Source organism: Xylocopa sonorina, chromosome 1, assembly GCF_050948175.1.
Source record: "Xylocopa sonorina isolate GNS202 chromosome 1, iyXylSono1_principal, whole genome shotgun sequence".
Classification (NCBI taxonomy): Eukaryota; Metazoa; Arthropoda; class Insecta; order Hymenoptera; family Apidae; genus Xylocopa; species Xylocopa sonorina.
Window position 1 is genome coordinate 14,374,588 of NC_135193.1, and position 20,601 is coordinate 14,395,188.

Genomic DNA, 20,601 nt, shown 5'->3' on the forward strand with positions numbered 1-20,601 from the left:
TTCAGATTCATTACTAACACACGTTCCACTAGAATTTTAAACTTTATCAAGACCCTACATTTTAACACTCCAAAGTGGAGTATAACACTGTCACAAGATTGCTAACGAATGGCTTAATCTATACTCATTATTCTATACTCATTTTGTATCTTCACATGTGTAATGTATTCGTCGTAATTTGAAATAAATCCTGTTGACATAATTATTTTTCTATTTTTTTATTCGCTACGTTCCATTACGCAATCGTATCGACGAAAATTGCTAGGCGAGCATTATCAGAAGAATTTTTGCGCTTACCTCTTGCACATTCCCACACAATCGACCGTCATACTTGCGTTTGCAAATGTTACACGTGGCACTGGAATCACTGAGACCTACAAAAGAATAGTAGACAATTGTTAGCAATATTTTACACAATGAATATTCAGAAAATGATTGGAATTTTCAGTTGTTCGATTTGCTGGCTCCTCGATACCTTGCACCGATCGGTACTACTAGGGTTAACGACCGGGGTGTTCAATGCGAACGTGTTTCGTGTACCATAATAGGCAAAGGTTGCTATTATTAGAAGACGCTCTTCAATGTGAGCAGATAGCTACGCAGCAACGATTATTTCCTCCTAGTAATTGATTTTGCAGCTACCATTGACAATCTGAAAATCCATTTACCGCCACAGTAGAGTTAGACGAAGAAACCGACGTTTATCAATTTCCGATGGTCTCTTAACTTGAGCCGATTGACATTTCAGGAAAACACGTATGCTAAAGAAAAACACTGATTTTTGTGACTTACTAAGATGATTGTTTTCCAGACTATGTTAGAATTTTATTTTCCATAGATTTTTAGAATTTCAATGTTCAGTTTGCATTCTGTTGTTGACTTTTGAAGAAAATTAATTTTCATGTTGCTGTTAAATCTCTTAAGATATACTGTTATCCACTAATCTACTAACTATAATCTCTGTATAATCTATTGTATGTACTATAATCTTGCATCTATTTAAATTGGATCTCGCTTTCCTCAAACTTGCAAATGGTTTCTGCCAAATGACGTGGCAACACGGTGAAGGGATTTAGCAACTGATTAAATTTGTTCATCACACTCATCTCATTTTCCAATATATATTTTAGAAGCTTTCAGTAGCACAGTATACGGTGTGACATTTTTGTATTCCGTATTATGTACCCTATATCTGCATTAACGTTCGATGACACGTGCAATGACATGTATCAATTTTTTATACGTTCAATGAAAAACGATGACGATCTTTAATTTTCTAATTCAGTTAAAGAAAATCGTTGATAACTTGTGTCGTTTTTGAGAGACACGTTAAAAACGATCATACAAAGAAAACGAAAGCCTGTTCCTAAAGGATGTCCAATTTGTCTACTGTTTAATCAATTTTTCTCGTCTCTTTATTCTATACTCGTATCTACGTAGCTGTTAAGCGTAACTAATTACTTCTTCTCACTTCTTCTACGTATTCTATCTCTTTATGAATGAACTCTAGAAACTTCTCTATTCTTCGAAAACGACCAGTGATTACGATAGCATAGACTTCCTTAACCCTTTCGCTATGGTCACGTAAACGAAAAAATTGTAAAGAATACAAGCATCGAATCGTGTCACTGATAATGGTTTTAGTGCGAGCTACAGTCGCTTGCAATAGCGAAAGGGCTAAACTGAAGAATTAACAATTCTGACAAAATACGATATCGTTCTATTCTAATTAATATAATAGCAAAGGAGACCATTCGTGGAAACGCACTGTTCGTTCGATCTCAATCGATACGTTGATCAATGTCAGCAACGAACTCACGATCGAAAATAAAATGGAAAAATGACGCATGCTCAGGGATTATAAAAAGATTTGTTAAACGTGGCTACGTAGCACCGTTGTATCGCGTTCATAGGTTGTTGGAGAAAACTTGCGAATGCCAGTACGAGGAAATAAAGAATATTATGAAAGACAATGTGTCCACACGATTTCTCATTTACCAAAATATCCTTTAAAAACGTTTAATTTTTTTATGGTATAAGAATGGTATAGAAATTTCCAACTTTTTTTCCGTGGAACCTTACAATTTTGGGATGGTGCACTACTCTACATCTTCACAAGACGTTGGCATTTGTAGCAACGAGTAACTTTGACGTGAACTACGTGATTGGGAAACTGGAGCAAAAGAGTTGTCGAAGTTGTAAAGCATGATAGCTGGAGGGCTACCTTGGTTTGCATGAGTCTAAAACTTAGGCAAAACTGCTACTATTCAAGATCCACGTTACACTTGTTGCGGAGAATTTTGATGAAGTTCGAAGACCTTTCCCTACGAATGTACTAATTTTCGAATTTTACTTGTGCCATTCAAGGGTGACATTTTTTCGCTCGATTGTTCTCACACTGCTTTAGAAAAAATTCAAACGATGATGTTACTAATGCGGATAATGCGGTTTAAGCGGTAATGCCTGGTGCATTGCACGATTGCATCAGAGGAGATTGGTTAACACTTAAGTATATTACAACAGCACAGAACATTGAAAGTTCGTTCTTTTAAAAATAGCGAAATTATAAACAATATTTATGACTTGTCCTGATCACAAAAGATTCCATGTTTTATATAATTTCTCCTCTTTCGATCAGAATAAATATAAAAAATTCCTGTATACATGTATATTAAATTATATCTGCGGATATTTAATTACAATAAGAAGAAAATTAACTTGGAGTGCTCTCTGTGAGCATTTGTTTTGTACCTAAATAGGTTTATAATCAAACTTTGGTCAATTTAATAGTGCTTCCGGTACATTTACTTCTAGTGAAGTTTAATTAGTATTCCTTTGGGTACGTGTATACGTGTATGTGCATACGAACACTTAGTCTGCCTGTTACAAGACTGGGCATAAATTAATTCCATCCACTCGGTGATGCAGTAAAGCTGATGTATTGCAATATCTTCATTCTTCGTGGAGTGCACCTGCGGAAATGGAAAACATTTAATACGAGTCACACGAAAATGAAAATGGTCAATTCTATTTTACCAGTGTACTGTTCATTGAACATAGCCAATTTTGTCTCTTGTAAGGAGCTTACAGTTTGATTTAATTAAATTCGAACCATCTTAAGTTATCTTGCTCTAAGCTAATTGTATTTACGTGCCGAGACGCGAGCTCTTCGCTGATTACGTGCATTTGAAATGCTTCTGTCGAAACTAGACACACACATCGCGGTGTACCATGTTTATTCAGTAGCATCTCAGAATTAATAGTCAAAGGTATTCGTACGTATCAGAGAAATCGAATATACGGTGTTAAATAACATAAGAATTTAAAAAATACAATTGTGTCGTTCTAGAAACCAACTAGAGCATCAAGAAGAAGAAATGGTACTTTTTCAAAGATGAATCCATAGTTCAAGCAATACCACGTAATTTCTCGTTAAGAAAGACATCTGGTATTAGTCACCGCGTAGCGAAAATTCAAGACAGATCGCATTCGCACGAAGAAACGGTCCTTTCCTCGAAAACCAGTGGTTTTTGCGCGGCGCGGGGCTTAGCATTAGAGATGTTTCTCCTAAGTCGACGGGGCCATTTATCAGGACCGTGTCCCTGGTCCTTAACGCGAATCTTTAGGAACGCAGACGCCTCGGTATATTTCTCACGCGTCATCCGTGCCACTGGTCGTGAGTGATAGATCACGGTGGGAGACGAAAATATGCGGTCAGATGGATAGGAAGTGATTACGTTTTATCGACTTCGACAAAGGGATGATCACGACGCGGACGAAAAACTCCTCTATCGATTCCGCGTTAGATACGTTCTTCGAACACGAATTTCTGGTTGACTGTATTCGAATTGAAGTGGAAATACTGCCGTATCGTGTCGGCAAAGAAATGGTAATCCAATGATTTTATTACTTTAAAATCGAGCTAATTCAATTATGTAATTCTGATCGATGTTTAACTAAAAAATGAATCGATGTATAGTTACGACGTATAATTGGATTGGTAATTATATAATTGACGCTTGATTATTCTTTAATCGATTGCAATTAGTTTGCGCAAGCAAGGGTTAAGCAATACAGTAACATTTTGCTGACTCAAGTTGCTTTAACATCCAGAAAATTGATATCATTTTCCGATGGATTTAATATAATAGATATTTAACGTAGGGTATATAACTGGTATTCAGCAGCCAACTGGCATTGACACGATATTGAATTTCGCGGCTGCAAGAGAATGGGGTCAAAGCGCGGATAAACAATTCCTTTATTTGCACTCTCATTCTACCAGCACCTGATACTTCCGACTGAAAAGTTTGTAAAAATGAAAGTTGCGAAGTCCTGCGTGTCACAAAAGAAAAAAAGGAAATTCGTGGCATGTCAGCTATAGAACGAAAAAAATTAGTCCTCTTCGTCAGAGCTATCAATCGTGTTACACGATGCATATCTCTCTAATTAAATATCATTAATCAATTTCGACAAATTTGATCGACCAATGTACTTGATTGAAGCCTGATGTCCGAAAGGACTGCTGGCGGAGTCTATGAGATAATCGAATAATCAATTACCGTTACGTGATTGCATACCGAGAGGAACAAACATGAAGAATCATTCAATCTCGATGCACTTTCACTACCTGTATTACATAATGGGGTAGTCGGTGCTCTAGGTCATCTTCTGCAGAAAACGATCGCTTATGCAGCTGACCACGAGCACGAAGTAGCCTTAATATCGGTCAAGTTGAGTCGTTAGCCTTGTTGGCCAGTTATCCGAATATCGGGTCAAGGTTATCGGACGTCAGACGAATAAATCCGCCATCCACCCCCTTACATCTGATGATCAACATAAATCATTCTTTACACCAATGACTTCAACTTCCTATTTCGACTGGAGCACCTACTCGAAATCGAAATGCTCGCATTGTTCACGAGAACCGATGAGAATAATTTGTTACTTAATAAATCGCTTTCAACTAACAGTTTGAAATTATTCGTTTAAAAATATTAATTTATGATTACTTAAACATTCAAAGATGGTGACTCAATGTAACCTAACAGAGGCGTCAGTAAAACAGCAAGGTAAGTAAAAATGAATTAACTGTTTTCGGTTCCCTTTGTGCCAGTGTAATTCGACGGTATTCAGATCTCTCAAAAGCCGGAATACAGTGAGGACTGATTGCGTAGCTAGAAGGATAATTGCCTTTGTTTCACAGGGGACAATAGAACAATTTGTCCTTGTTACCAGAGATTCCCGAAAATTTTTCGGCTACGAACACGGGCCGTGCAATATTTATGCATCGGGAATGCGCCTGTTACTTTTTCTCGTCTCCTCAATCAATAAACGCTTTCAAATGCAAATCCCCCCGACGAGCCTGTTTGATATATGCGCTGAATAAATCGTGGATATACAAAGAAAATCCGTTAAGTCCGTTTTGGTTTCCTCTTGCCTGGGCGAATATAAGATAATTCGATTTTTGCGAATGATCGAGAAACGATCGGAAATTCGAACGTACCTGAACTTCAACAGCTTTGACGCACGTCACTGGCTCGGTGTCCGCCATATCTGAAAGATATAGCAATATGTATAAAATGTTGTAAACAAGATAATTGGGAAGTACATACATATCTGTTCATAGATTATTGCTTATTATTGTGTTGATTCATGCTTGTGTAACGTGATAAAATGTAATGTATAAAAGATTTTCATTATCTGGTTACATACAATTTCATCATAAAACCGTGACTTTTCGACTCAATTTTACTACTTATTAACACTGTTGTGTAATAAATTTCACATTTTATTTTTGCAAATGAGCGCTGAACTTCCACTGCGATTAGAACTAGCACTTTATCCAATACACACACGAATACGATACCTTTACATAATTCATCAATATGAATAAATTATATATATGCAATAATAATTATATCTATTATTTGTGCTATTATCTAATAAATATTCGTACGAGATAAGCTATCGAGTCGAAATTCAGCATTTCAATATTTGTTGCACTAAGTAGTCTTGTATTATACAATCAGATGATAATTTAAACATATTCTACAGTTACTTTAAAGACATAGTAAAGCCTGAGAGGGACAAAGGTTTATAGAGATCGCCTGTCGTTGAAGATCATACCAAATTGCGGGGGAGATAATCTTGCCAGATCGTTTCCTTAATTATGCATAGCTTTTCTTGCTCCCACGCGTAGCCATCGTGGAAATTGAAACAATTTCTGGTATTAATGCCACTTCGTCGTCTTATGACATCCTTAATAGAAAATGATCGTTTCTTTGAACGATTAAAGTTGATCCGTCAATTACTTTGTAGCATTAACATTATATTGTGGTACACTTGGGATGCTCACGACTATAATTTCTCTTTTTATTTCAATCACAATATCTACGACTTGTTACCGTTTTGAGGGGTAGACTGTGATGTCTAAGTTGAAGTGTCTTTTGTCAAAAATGAAAAGTGTTTCGTGGATGTGGTTTTGTGTGAGAGCAAGCGAATTCGTGAATTGCAATTAGACAAATCTGGTAAGTGAAACGGACGTCGAAGTTAATTGGCTAAGAAAATATAAGGGAAACGGAAAAATGTTCGTCCCAAACCGTCAGGTCACTCACAGGTACAAAGGGTAACCTCGTAGCAAGGAATAAATCAAAGAAGCGCCTTGAGTTGAACAATACAACAGCGTGACAAGGAATTAGAAAGTGAAAATATGAAAATCAAGCACATATAGTAAAAATTAACAACTATACCTTGACACAAAAGTGGTGGCTTCTTGACTGCTATTGCTGCTATGGACAATTATTCGGGAGATGCGCGTAGTGGATGAAAAACTGAATTGTTCGATGGGACTGAACAATTTGTGCACACATTTTGTTTATCATTTCCCGCATTAAATGCACATATTAATTCGAATAAATTTTCACACGATTAGCACGAAACAATAAATAACGCGAGAAAGTGAACACTTTAATATTACAATTGTACACCACGTTGGTCTTCGTCGAAATTGATCCCAGAGCATTTCCTGTTGAAGGTGATCGGGTTAGGGAGCATCGCGACTGTATATCCACTTACATACGTACGTGTACTGTCTAGTAACTACTCTAGATGATCGCTGAGAAAGGGTCTTTAATCGAAATGAGCCGCTTATAAGAGCACGGACGGTCGAATGCTTCATTCAGTTCCACCGACGTGATCCACGTCAAACGTGTCGTTGCTCATCTGCATAACTGGCCAGTTACTCGCCGCTTCCCGCTTTTTTCAAACATGTAACGAGGTTTCGCCTCTCCGTAAAATGCTTCGCTAGAACGAAAAGCGGTAGCGAGTGATTGCACCGTTTTGTTTCACAGTAATTGCAGAACTTTGTTCTATTAGATTATGGTTAAGTGAAAGGATTACGTGGAACCATAGAATGAAAATGGATTGAACGAATTTAAACGTTCGAGTGATAGAAATGTAAGTGCCGAAGAGTTTGGAATTAATTATTACTTCGAGAGTTTTCGGTTTCATCTCGAGTAAATAGGATCCTGTGATTTCTCAGAGTAGGATAGAGTAGTATTATCATCGAGGAACTCATCGTTGTGCGTGTGTTCGTGAAACGCAAGAATGTTGTCACTGAGAGGCAGCTTTCTCTTTACAGCACGTGTGTTTCGTTTTACGCGAGTACAGCTACGAGAGCTGAAGAAGAGTCTCTAGTACTTTTTTTTTTTAATTCTAATCCTAATAACTTTCATTAAATTGCGAATTAAATTGTAACTAAGTGTTTGTATTACATCAGTCGATCATTGTATTAATTGACAGAATAATTCTTCAATATCATTTTCAAGTCACGGAACAGATTAAACATTGTACTTCAAATGATGACGAAAGTAGAAATAAATATGAATATTGTAAAAAAAGTGCATAAATCGCGACGTGAAGACGCAAACCTTTTTTCAGACAATCCAATACTTTTTACACGGATGAGAAGGAAAGATTCGTTGATAGAAAAACTCTGGATTTTAAAGCACCATTAGCGAACGATTGCATTTCGTTCCAAGTCCATTGGTTTGCGATTGTCTTTCAGTTATTGGGACCGGAAGCCTTTCGTATAATCGTTAGAAACAGTTGACCTATCTATAATAGCGGAGATACAGAAGAAGACAAGAAATCGGGCGATAACATATTCCAGGAAAAATTACACGGCTATAGTTTTTTCACGGTTATAAGGAATATCATGAATCTATTTATCGTCTGAATGACTCAGCACTACGTGAAGTAGACAAGAATAGAATTAAAATGTTGAAAGTAAATTGCCGTCAGTATTGAAAGCGTAACGAGTTCATCAATACATCCTTTCTATCAGAAACATACTTTACGTAACATTAACTAAAGTAAAAAAGCAAGAAACATTAAAATACGATCAAAAAGTAAGATAGCAGAGAATTTTATGCGGGAACCTTGAGTCATATGGATAAAACAATAAATTAATAAAGTGACGGCGAATTAACAAGAATCAACTTTTCGTATTTGGAATTGTTTCAAACTTCTGAATGAACATGCCACCTCCGGAAGCGTAAGTTAATACTTATCGTACTGTATAGCTCGAAAATAATAAATATTATTAAAACCTTTACATTGTATTAACATGTGTTTTCGATTATTTATCGCTAATGCTTTGGACGTCTCAAGGATATTGAGGTTTAACATCAGCGGTAACAATGTAGTTCTCACATTAATACAAATTTCCCTTCCGTCCATCTCTTCCGCATATCACTTCTACCCCATGCCTCATCTTTCATTGCTGGTGTACAGCTACGCGCTCTGTAATTTATCCCTATCGTTCGCCATACAAATCTCGCTTACATATTCTCTCCACTTCCTCTCTTTCCATTCACGTGTCGCCGCTCTACACAACAATAAGTACTTCCTATTATGACAACGATTAATTTTGTTTTTTTCCCTCATAATTGTCTAATTTTTTCGCCAAATTACAAGAGTCGTTTTTATTGAAATATTCTATTTTAGCGAAGAGCACCATTCAATGTTAAATTACGGGCGAAGTGATTATGCAAAAGTAGTTAAAGTGGATAATGTTTGTGACGATATCGAAAATAATAACACTCGTGATAAAGCGAACACTTTGGACGTCAACTATGACGCGTTGCATCATTCATCGAATCGCAAGGGTGTACTTGCGCAGGTAAGATTATGGAAACGGATTATCCCGTTTTGAATGTAAGAAGTATAGGGAAAATATACACCCCTTTGGACCTATGTTCCAGTGTTTAGTATCTGGTGCGGTTTTAATACTCTCAGCCGGCGGAGGAATGCCAATTGGTTACAGTGCTATTTTGTTGCCACAATTGGCTGAAGAAAATGGAACAATGCACGCTGATGCAGAACTTGGATCCTGGATAGGTATGAAAACTTTTCATTTACAGCAGAAAGAATAATTCTTAGATGCGATATTCGCAAACGTGTTACTATCCAATAAGGTAGTACAATTTGCAACAATCGTAGATAGATGCAAATTGAAAGGAAGCTACATTTCCAACTAGATAGCGTTTGAGATTACTTAAGAAGATTCAGGAAGGTTCATGCTTGCAAGTTCAGGGGTAAATTTTACGGCCACTACAGTAAGCACCTTTAATTTGACTGACTAGCTATTTCCAGTTGGTCGCCTGTTGTCAGTTGCGACAGACCTACATATGCCTGATTGGATAATTTTTAGCAATGAGAATCAAGGCCAAGTGTAACCGCCAAGGACTTTACCTTGCCATTTGAATGTTTTTTTTTAGTGGCATGTACAGAGTATCCTTGCGCAGCAATCGTGGAACAGTTTAGGGGCACATCACATAATTTACTTTATTGTATAGATTATAAATATATCAAAATGATTGAATTCTGCTTTAACATTACGTTTCAGCGTCGATTCATAGTCTAGCAACACCCGTAGGATCGCTAGTGTCTGGACCATTATTAGATACGATTGGTAGACGCGGTGCTCTACAATTCTCAGGAGTACCACTGTTCGCTGGTTGGATTCTTATAGGCTTTGCCAATAACATCCCCTGTCTTTTAGTAGGAAGGGTGATACTGGGTTTTGCCGTCGGTATAATGGCAGTGCCATCCCAGGTTCGTAATCTCAGTAGATATTTTATTTTTTCTTAACTAAGACTTTATATGAAACTTCCAATTTCTATTTTCTTTAATACGATATCTAAAATTGCATAACGCCTACTAATCCTATGATTTAACTTTTATAGGTCTTATTAGGTGAAATGTCCGATCCGAAGCTTCGTGGATTTCTAGCATCAAACCCGCTTAGCTTCTATTGCCTGGGTGTCCTCATAATATACGCCTTGGGGGCTAGTTTTACTTGGCATATCGTTGCCTTTAGTAGTGCCATTCTTCCTATAATAGCGTTAATTGCGCTGGTTTTGATACCAGAAAGTCCTATCTGGCTCGTAAAACGAAAGAAACTTGAAAAAGCAAGAAAGGCATTGCTGTGGTTAAGGGGAGATAACGTGGAACAGGTACGACACACGTACGTTACACTATTTCCATCGAGAGGCGAACAAGCACGTGAATAATTTCTGTTTTTACTATGTTTTGCTATACAGGTTAACGCCGAAATGTTAATTCTGGAAGCACGAGCAAAAGCAGACTTAATTCAAACCTCGACGAATACATCGTGGCTAAAAAAAATTTCATCCGCAATTTCCACGCTCCTTGATCCAAGTGTTTTCAAGCCACTGACAATCATCAATATCTTTAATGCTTTACATTTAATAGGTGGAACATTCGTTACTATATTCTATGCAGTAAATATCATCACTGAAATTAGTAAGTAGAGTAACAAAATTTGTGATAAAATTTTTGGTTCTTACCCTGCGTGGTGTGTCGGCCAATTTCTGAGTAGATCCAATCAGGCGTTGGTCAGACAGCTGAATCTACTTATGATAACGTACATCGTTATGTAGATAAGACTTTTCAGTCTATTTTTTGTTATCTTATGAACTAAAAATATATTTATTATTTTTGTTAATTATTTCATTATAACCATAGTAGTTGTATAATTCTATTATTCTAATTCGTTTATTCTTACCTAGCTGGTGACAGTATAAATAGCTACTTGGCAGCAGTGGTTATGGCAGCTATTAGATTTTTCTCCAGTATAATAGGAACCGTTGCATTATTAAAAGTGAATAGAAGAAGTCTAGGAATATTCTCAGCTCTTGGAACAGCAATCACTTCTTTAATCCTTGTAGTGTACATGTTAATCGAAGAAAAGTCTTCTATTAACGTAAGTTTAATAGTTTAGATCAAATTATAGTAGTAAATGTGTTTCGAAGTATACAATTAGAATATAATAATAAATTTTTTACATTATTTTTGTATGTTTCAGACTTACGTTGTTGTCTTTCTTCTATCGATGTACGTAGCCGCAAGTACTGTAGGACTGATGACACTTATTGGATTAATGATTTCTGAATTATTACCACAAAAAGCTCGTGGAATTGGGGGTGGCTTGAACTACTTTTTTATAAATACAGTCATTTTCATCATTATAAAAATTTACCCTATGGTATGCTTACAATTACAATAACATATTTGAATTATTTGCTCGCACAAATTAAACCAAACAACTGTTTTTTCAAAACGAAAGTTGTTCCTGATAACACTGAATTGTTTTGTTGTTAAAACAGCTGAATAATGCAATAGGCATCACCGGAATTTTTGTAATATTTGCAATTTTCGCTCTTCTGGAAACTATATTTATTTATATCGCCTTGCCAGAAACAAGAAATCGTACGCTTCAAGAAATTGAGGATTACTTCCAGGTATGCATTCTGCATTACATTCTTTACCATTACAAAAATTATAATTGAAATATAATTATACTTGTTAATTCATTTTCTATAGCAAGATAATTTACTTTGGATCACTCGTTCAAGAGAGAAAAGGAAAGACGAGCCATTTATTATACATAAATCTTAATACTTTACAATATGTAAATATAAAATTTATGTACATAATTGGGATCTAATATTGTATAATTTTGTAATGTTCGCTTGTCTAATTTAAATTAATGTGCGTAATATATATTTTAATTTAATTATATAAGAAAAATTTTTAATATGTACGCTTATTCAGAATATAAGTTAAAGTACACAAATTTTATTTAAAATGAAGTTATTCTTTTTGATCAACTGCGAAATTTCTTTCATCCTTCGATTTCAATATTTATACGAATTATGTAAACTTCTCAACATGGAAGTAAAAAATTCGCGAATATTGTTCATTTCATAGTGGTGAAAATACTGTAAAGGAATTTTTAATTACAAAAAAATTAAAATTTACTCAGTAGCGCACAAGAGTTACACGAAAAGGTATTTTATTAACATACAGAACATCATGATTTTATTCATTTTCTTGTTTTACTAATTATCTTGATAACAAGATTTTCAGTGATTGGTAATTACTTTATTTAAAGAGAGGTTAATCTCTTTATTGTGCTATTGTTACTACGTATGAGACATACGTATATACATACAGTATCTATTATCGTGACAATTGTTTATAATTTTGTGTTCCTAAATTGGCGGGCACCGGGTTGCGTTTCCTTCGTACTTCCAATTACGAAATCTAATTTAATTCAATGAACTTTCGAATGGAATTCAAATATTCGTAATATATCCAATACGGAAATTTAAAGAAACGAAATAAATACTTATATATATATATATTAATATATTAAAAAAAGATCGAAGTTTCCTTAAATAAATTAGTAAATTGGCTGTGTTATGTAGTTTAATTAATACGATTTCGGGAAATAATTGTTGAAGCAATGATTAAATAATTAATACGTCAAAATGAATATTAATATTGTTTAACGACTGTTGGTTCATGAGAGACATTAAACCTTGCAATTCGCATATTCGTATCTATTTATGTAGTTTAAACGTCTTTCTGTACTTGATATGCTATAGTTATAGTAATACCTTAAAAATTCTATTTCATTAATACGGTTTTCAATTGTTACGATAGTAATAGTTCCGATTTATTTTGCAATAAATGTAACAACTAGAACATCGCGTTAATAAACAAAAGTTAATAGAATGTCTTAAGCATGAGGATTGCGGAATTTTTCCCCTGCGTATTTAGCAGCTGCACCCAATTCTTCTTCAATACGTAGGATCTGATTGTATTTAGCCAAACGTTCCGAACGGCAAGGAGCACCAGTCTTAATTTGACCAGTAGACAGGCCAACAACTAAATCGGCTATGAACGTATCCTCTGTTTCACCGGAACGGTGAGAGACCATAGTACCCCAGCCAGCGCTCTTGGCAAGTTTGTGAGCATTTATCGATTCAGTGACTGTACCTATTTGGTTGACTTTCAATAGCAAACAGTTGCAGGCTTTTTTGTCAATGGCCGTTTTAATCCTATAATTTATGAGAAATGTAACAATGATGTTAGTAATGCAAATGATAAAGATAAAGATATTTTTATCTTTACCTTTCAGGATTTGTGACAGTAAGATCGTCACCGACAATTTGGATGGGAGTGGAAGCTGTCATTGAAGTCCACGACTCCCAATCATCTTGATCGAACGGATCCTCAATTGACACAATTGGGAATTCTTTAACGAATTCCAAATATAAGTTCTTCAAAGCCTGTGGTTCCAAGTACGTATTTGGATCGGATTTTTCATTTTTGAAATCCAAGTCGTACTTTCCGCTTTTGTGGAATTCAGATGCGGCAACATCCATACCAATTTTGATTTTTCCTTCATATCCAGCAACCTAAATTATGAAATCGTCAATAACAAAATTATACATTCATCATAAAATCATAAAAACATCATATCACAAAATGATTTATTCTTTCTCATAAAATGCTTACTTTAATAGCATCTATGATCAAGTTCAGAGCCTCCTTGTTTTCTAAAATATTTGGTGCAAAACCACCTTCATCACCAACAGCGGTAGCATCAAGACCAAACTTCTTCTTAATACCAGCTTTCAGATGATGATAAACTTCGGTACCCATTTTCATGGCTTCTGTGAAGTTGGCAGCACCTGTGGGTAAAATCATGAACTCTTGCATCGCCAATTTGTTTCCAGCATGAGAACCACCATTAATAACATTGAAAGCTGGTACTGGTAAAATAATATTGGCGTTTCCTGCTAATTCTGCAATATATCTGTAATTATAAGGATTTGTTAGAATAAGTATTGACCAAAAAGTTAGTGAATTAATCCTACAATTTAATGTTCAAAACCGAACTTACTTATACAAAGGCACCCCCTTTTTAGCAGCGCCTGCTTTACAAACAGCTAATGAAACACCTAAAAGTGCATTTGCACCAAGTTTCGATTTGTTTGGTGTACCGTCAAGTTTCAAAAGCAAGTTATCAATGTCCGTTTGTTGGGTGACCTCCAAGTTTGACTAGAAAACAAATTAATTTTTTAAAAATATACATTCCTTAAATATAACTAAAATATCAACAATTAATAATTAGGAAATAATTGAAAATAACTAATATAAGCAATAAACATTTAGAACAATGGAAATAAATACCTTTAACAGTTCAGGTGTGATTATGTTGTTAATATTTTCTACAGCTTTGAAGACCGATTTTCCATGATATTTAGACTTATCATTGTCTCTAAGTTCTAAAGCTTCATGGACACCAGTTGAGGCACCCGATGGCACTTCGGCTCTAAAGAGCCCATTATCCGTTACCAGATCAACCTAACATGATACATATACGCATATTTTTTACTTTTATTACACTGAATTTGTATTTAAATATCATATATTCCTTATAAGTATCAACAGTATCTCTTACCTCCACGGTAGGATTACCACGGGAGTCAAAAATTTGACGTGCCTTGATGCTTTTGATTGGCATTGTGTTGTAGTAATTCGAAGTACTATAACTGGCAATTACAACTCTAAAACGAAAATACGTATCAATAAGAAAATAATGGCACAAAATGTTGGTTATGCGAACGGATAGTATACGCTGCAACCTCTAAATTATCTATTTAGTAACAGTTCTAAAAATAATCGTTTTATAACTCTAATATCAAATTGTGTTTTAGTTATGAAGCGTTTTAAAGTATTCCGTGATAGAAATGCGTACGAAACTAGAATACCGGTAAGCAAGTTAGTCTTAGATACAATATAACGTTTGACCTTGACAAGGTCACTGGAAGAAACTCAAACAATTTTAAGTAAAATGAATAGCTTCTTTATATGTGAAATGTATTGAATTTTCCTAAAGTTATTATAATATATCCGAATTGTCGCGTATAATGACCTTGCGGTAAAATTTCGGCACTTAGCACACGCGGCACGCATTAAGAACATTTTCCTACGGATTTAAGGAACAAAGCACTCTGATAAATATACAGATTATTTCTTGATATCTTCTGCAGCAGACAGAGAAATTTAAGCAGTTGTAATTTTTTACATATCGAGCAAGATTTGATGGAAATTTGCTCACCTAGGGTAACGCGCGACAATCCTCTTGAAGTGTTCGATGTAGAATGATATTCTGTCCTACAGTTGACCTCAAATCGCGAGCAATTCCGAGCACCACTCTTCTATCGATTCTGATCCTGTCACGTACAAACGTAGAAGCGGATGCGCTGAAATCAGTTTCTCAACCTAGACAATTAAATAAAGCGATACCTATACGAGACTTGAAATAGGAATCTTATCTAATATAACTTCATATTTTTCATAAGATTAAATAATAAAAATTACGTAATCTGTACCTACCATCTACCGTCGGTTATGTGCAAATTTCACTGAGATTCGCAATCTCTGTATTATATTACTCATGTTTCGCGAATTGTAATACGTGTACAAGCGCGCGAATTGTAAAGCAGTACTAAAATAATTGTTCGAGTTCCATATTTTTTAGTGCTCAGTGCGTGTTCAAATTTTTACGTGATTCTGTAGTAAATATATTGCGTTGAATGTGTACTTGTCATTTATAACTATATTTATAACTATTGTGTGACCAAGTACTATTATTTCAAGGTAAGCTACATTTACTAAAAAATAAAATCCTTAATACAACACTTTGCACATTTTTTATTGAATTTCAAATAGAAATGTTATTACTTTATGTTACAATTTCAAATAAGTAATTTATTGCACATATTTATTATAAAGATATCTAACAAATAAAATGTGAAGTTATAGTAATAGAACTTTGTAATTGGAACCAGGAATTATTTCTAGAAGCTATTTGGTCAAATCCATTTCTGAAGAAATGTATCATTTGTGGTTTCTTTTATCACAGTTTTTATAACTTTTCTATTGAGTTTCTGGAATTTGTAAAAAATTAGAAACCAGCAATGTTTTAATAGCTTTCCGAAGAACAAGATCATATTAATATTTATAAAGGCAGTCAGACCTTTCATAGACAACATTATTTTTATTGAAAGTTTATTCAAAAATATGAAATATATTCAATTATTATGATACAGTTTGTACACGTGTAGCGATATATATATGTATATATATATATCGCCAATATTCAAATTGATTTGTTTCATGAGTATAATTTAACAAATAAATTCTGGGTCGAAAAGCTTTGTAACTTCAAATACTAAAAACTATACTCTTATAACATTCAAGAAACATATTTTACAGAATTATAAATAAACTTAGCAAAGTGAATTTTACATTAATTATTTAAATAAAATTTTTGCTTGATATTAAATTATTTTTATAACTAAACAATGCGACATTTACACACAGAAAGTTGTGATAATTGCATTCAATGAATTAGTATTTGTTTAATGGATAAATCGATATCTTCAAAGTATAGATATTCTATTATCGAATCTTTTCACAAATTATTATCTAAAGTAGCTTTGTGTAGAGATCAAATCGTTTTACAGAAGGCACCCTATATATGTATTATAAATGTAAAGAAAACATTCAATATCATGAAATGAGGATAATGATCGCTCTAATATTTTTTATCTGTTATTCGTAAAAGAGCGATACATTAACATCATTAAAATTGTATTAATTATTTAATCTATATCTATGTGTAGCATTAAATTATTTCGGTCTTTCGACTGCCTAGACTCTTTTTTATCAATGCCCAATCTTCAAGAATATCTGCATCATTAAGCATGTAAACAATATAAGGACCTGCGACAGAAACAGCTCGTCTTCTTTCAGTGTGATTTCTACGTCTTCTACCATTAGAATTTAACCACAAATCCGCGTGAATATCAACGTTGTTCCTATCCTCTTCTAACCTACGAATCTTTTCTTGCAAATCATTATGAATGCAGTCCCAGATTAATTCTTTTTCACTTTCAAAATTTTGTAACGCCGCTTGCTCTTCCGCAAGGAATTTATTCTGTATATTTTGCAATCTGTATTGTTTTAATATTCCAGCCACTTCTGTTTTTGTTTTCATATTCTCCTTCAATCGTTCCAATGGTACAAGATATTCTTCAGATTTTCCGACTCGAACCTCTCCCAATTTTGTATCCACTTGGGTAATTCTTTCACGGTAAAGCCTGAAGTTTTATTTCGCAATTAGATATTCAATTTCTGTGATACGGTAGAAATCTTTTAGTAATTATAAAAATTAATACTCAAGAAAGAGTATCATTTGAAAGGATTTACTTACTGCTCTTTGAGTATAGTGAATTGTCTTTCTAAATCCACTAAGTTTTCCATGCATTCGGTACGTCGCCTCTCGCACTCATCTTCGTCCATTTCTGAGGAATCATCACTGTCACTGTGTTCTGCGCTACTGTCACAAGATGCAGAGCTTTGATTACTGTCGTTACTATCGTGGGACATTTCTTCACCTTCTGCTTCAGATTCATCTTTAACACTTGGCATCTGTCTAAATAATAGTCTCAGTTATAGGATTAATTGGCAAAAAGATTATTATGGAGTATTTTTTATATTACATGCTATCATTTTTAACACTCGTATAGGTGAGAATATTTCTCAAAATTTTCATACTGCAAAATTTTATATTTTGACAACCTAACCTATTCTAACCTCAAACTTATTGTTTACTAGATTCACAAATGTCCTTGTCTTAATAATAATTTACGTAAATTGGGAACCATAAATTAGAATTTATGTACCATAATCGATGGTAACATAACAAATGCATATCTTCTTATAATATTGATATTTTAGCAATAGCAAATTCCGGAAGATTCCATGGAAATAATGCATTAAAATATATTTTCTGATATATTTGACAAATATTTATACTACTCTTTATATTATACTCTTTAAACATAATATGTACTCACTGTAGAATAATCGTTTGCTACTTTCTCTTAATTTAATATTATTAACAAAAACGAGTAACTATACTTGTCACTTCTCACGCGACATCAACCATTTGTGTTTGCTCACCTAAACATGTGGAGCTTTTGCTGAGCATGCGCCTTAAAGTTCTCGAAAGATTTTGCTTTAATATTTGCGAAATTTAATTTATACATACACACAATTATTCTATAATATATTTATTACTGTGAAGTAAAGTTGACCGCAAAAATCGTGAAAGCAACGATAAGAAAGAATTAATAAATCGTTTCTCAGAAGAGTTTTATCACTTTTTTTTTTAGACGGTATGATTTATCAGCGAACTAATTCAATAATTTTAAGAATTTAGCAAATAGATTTATCGATGATTAATTTTAAGGAAATATTAAACATTTACATATACATATTATCACTGACAATTGGCAATAATCGATGACCCGTTCTGTAAACCTATATACGAAGATTTGCCAGCTTCTGTCACCACATTAGCCGATGCTACGATGCCGCATAACAAAAATGATACAATTTTATAAATTTGCTAAACATTAATGAATGACAAGCATATTTGTTATTTGATGATTGTGTAGGTGAATCATTATCTAATGAAAAAAATGACAAATCATTATAATGAGGTCAATCGTACTGTTTCTTAGAAGAGATTTTTGCGCAAATATATTTTTTGCACAAATATTTGGTTTCTGTAGGCAAGTTAATGCAGGATACAACAGTATCGTAATTAAAGTATACGGTGTGGGAGAGAACATTGAAGACCTTGGTCAAAGTTTTCAAAGAAGGAACTTGAAAGTGGGACGCTTTGAAGATCTTACCTTGTTAGTGTTGTAGGGACATACTTGACACAGTAACTGCACATATGTGCAATGCAATGCGATAATCAGATATAAATTTGGAATGCTGGCATTTTTGGGAATAACCGATTTCACGAATCGATATAGGGCGAATGCCGGATGATAGGTTCGTTAAATATCGGCCAGAAACGTTTGAATTAGGTAGGAGATACAGGTTTCACATTGATGAAATGAAGTATACTGAGAAAGGGAATTGAAAAATGAAAAGGGATCGCGAAATATTTATAACTTTTGTTTACATATATGTATATATATATAGTTTTATATATATAATATATGTATATATATTTTTTCTTTTAATATACAATATTCCATCGGATACAATAATACATTTGGACCTGCATAGAACAAATAGACAGATAATGCAACATTCGCATAACTGTAAAGTATACTAAGAATTAATGTATACAGTATACATATATTTCTCGTGTGCTTTTTATGTTCCGTGAAAACTTTCGATTACATAGGTCTCTTTCTGCGCGAAAGTAAGGTACAGCTCGTTTTGTGCATTTTCTCCTTCCACATGATATTCTCTCTACTCTCTCTCTCTCTCTCTCTTTCTCTCTTTATGGTTAAGATTTGTCACACACGAGACGGTTACGGTAAGAATTCCTTTACTCCATACATTTGGTACACGTGAAATTAATACGGTCGATACGAAGAAAGCCGACAGGAAATTCGTGACAATTCAATTTCGCGAGTCTCGCGTGAAAAATAACTACGAATCGAAAGAATGATGTAGGCACTTGAAGATGCGTTTTCGAGGAAATTTTCGGTTTTTGTAAGACGAGCAAATAGTTCCTTACCATACACATCCAATGTGTCGTGCGCAGTATCACGTTGTAGCGGATCGTTTTTTTTCTTTAGAAAATTCCAAAAAAATCCGACTTCATTCAGTGTAACAACAATTTCATACAGATTTTCTTAATACTCATTTCATGCAACATTTACCACAGCGCCATCATGGTTCGTTGAAATGAGTATTAAACGGTTTTGGCTGTTAGAAGGAAAGTGACAGAATGAAATGGAAAAATTTGCATTAAATATACTATCCTATACGTTTTTTTTTTTTTACAAATATGCCTTTCTAAACGAGTACAGATTCCTAATTTACAACAGACAGAGTTCTTCTTACGCCAGCAACGCAAGTTATTGTTAAACGTCTACGTAAAGTTCATCATATACAGCAATGTATCATGGCAAAAAATTGTATCTCGCAACGGTTACGAAAAGGAAACGCGAAAGATGAAAGAAATATATACACATATTTATATATACATATTTATAAATCTATAAATAATTTACATACACAGTATTTTATCTACGTGTTTCATTTTTTTCACAGCTGGTAAGAGAAGAAAATCAAAAGTTCGAACGCGATTACTTTTGCTCAGCTTTAAGTGATCTCATC

General features: G+C 34.2%; 3 protein-coding genes across 3 annotated transcripts; 1 reads left to right on the plus strand and 2 right to left on the minus strand.

Annotated features, from left to right (window-relative positions):
• The first annotated feature begins 8,778 nt into the window (after window positions 1-8,778).
• Window positions 8,779-12,055, plus strand: LOC143422158 (facilitated trehalose transporter Tret1-2 homolog). Its single transcript, XM_076892609.1, has 9 exons — window positions 8,779-9,184; window positions 9,267-9,402; window positions 9,911-10,119; window positions 10,251-10,520; window positions 10,608-10,830; window positions 11,097-11,290; window positions 11,393-11,572; window positions 11,694-11,828; window positions 11,911-12,055. Exons 1-9 carry the CDS (start codon window positions 9,026-9,028, stop codon window positions 11,983-11,985), a joined length of 1,581 nt encoding a protein of 526 aa, XP_076748724.1. The 5' UTR covers window positions 8,779-9,025; the 3' UTR covers window positions 11,986-12,055.
• A 1,020-nt stretch (window positions 12,056-13,075) lies between these two features.
• Window positions 13,076-15,710, minus strand: Eno (alpha-enolase). The gene is made up of 7 exons (XM_076901841.1): window positions 15,503-15,710; window positions 14,843-14,948; window positions 14,572-14,745; window positions 14,282-14,439; window positions 13,894-14,194; window positions 13,507-13,793; window positions 13,076-13,433 (listed from the first exon to the last, which is right to left on the minus strand). The coding sequence occupies exons 2-7, from the start codon at window positions 14,903-14,905 to the stop codon at window positions 13,112-13,114; spliced, it is 1,305 nt and encodes a 434-aa protein (XP_076757956.1). The 5' UTR covers window positions 14,906-14,948; window positions 15,503-15,710; the 3' UTR covers window positions 13,076-13,111.
• A 1,148-nt stretch (window positions 15,711-16,858) lies between these two features.
• Brms1 (breast cancer metastasis-suppressor 1-like protein) lies at window positions 16,859-18,432 on the minus strand. Its single transcript, XM_076910165.1, has 3 exons — window positions 18,309-18,432; window positions 17,663-17,884; window positions 16,859-17,549 (listed from the first exon to the last, which is right to left on the minus strand). The coding sequence occupies exons 2-3, from the start codon at window positions 17,878-17,880 to the stop codon at window positions 17,075-17,077; spliced, it is 693 nt and encodes a 230-aa protein (XP_076766280.1). The 5' UTR covers window positions 17,881-17,884; window positions 18,309-18,432; the 3' UTR covers window positions 16,859-17,074.
• Between the last annotated feature and the right edge of the window lie 2,169 nt (window positions 18,433-20,601).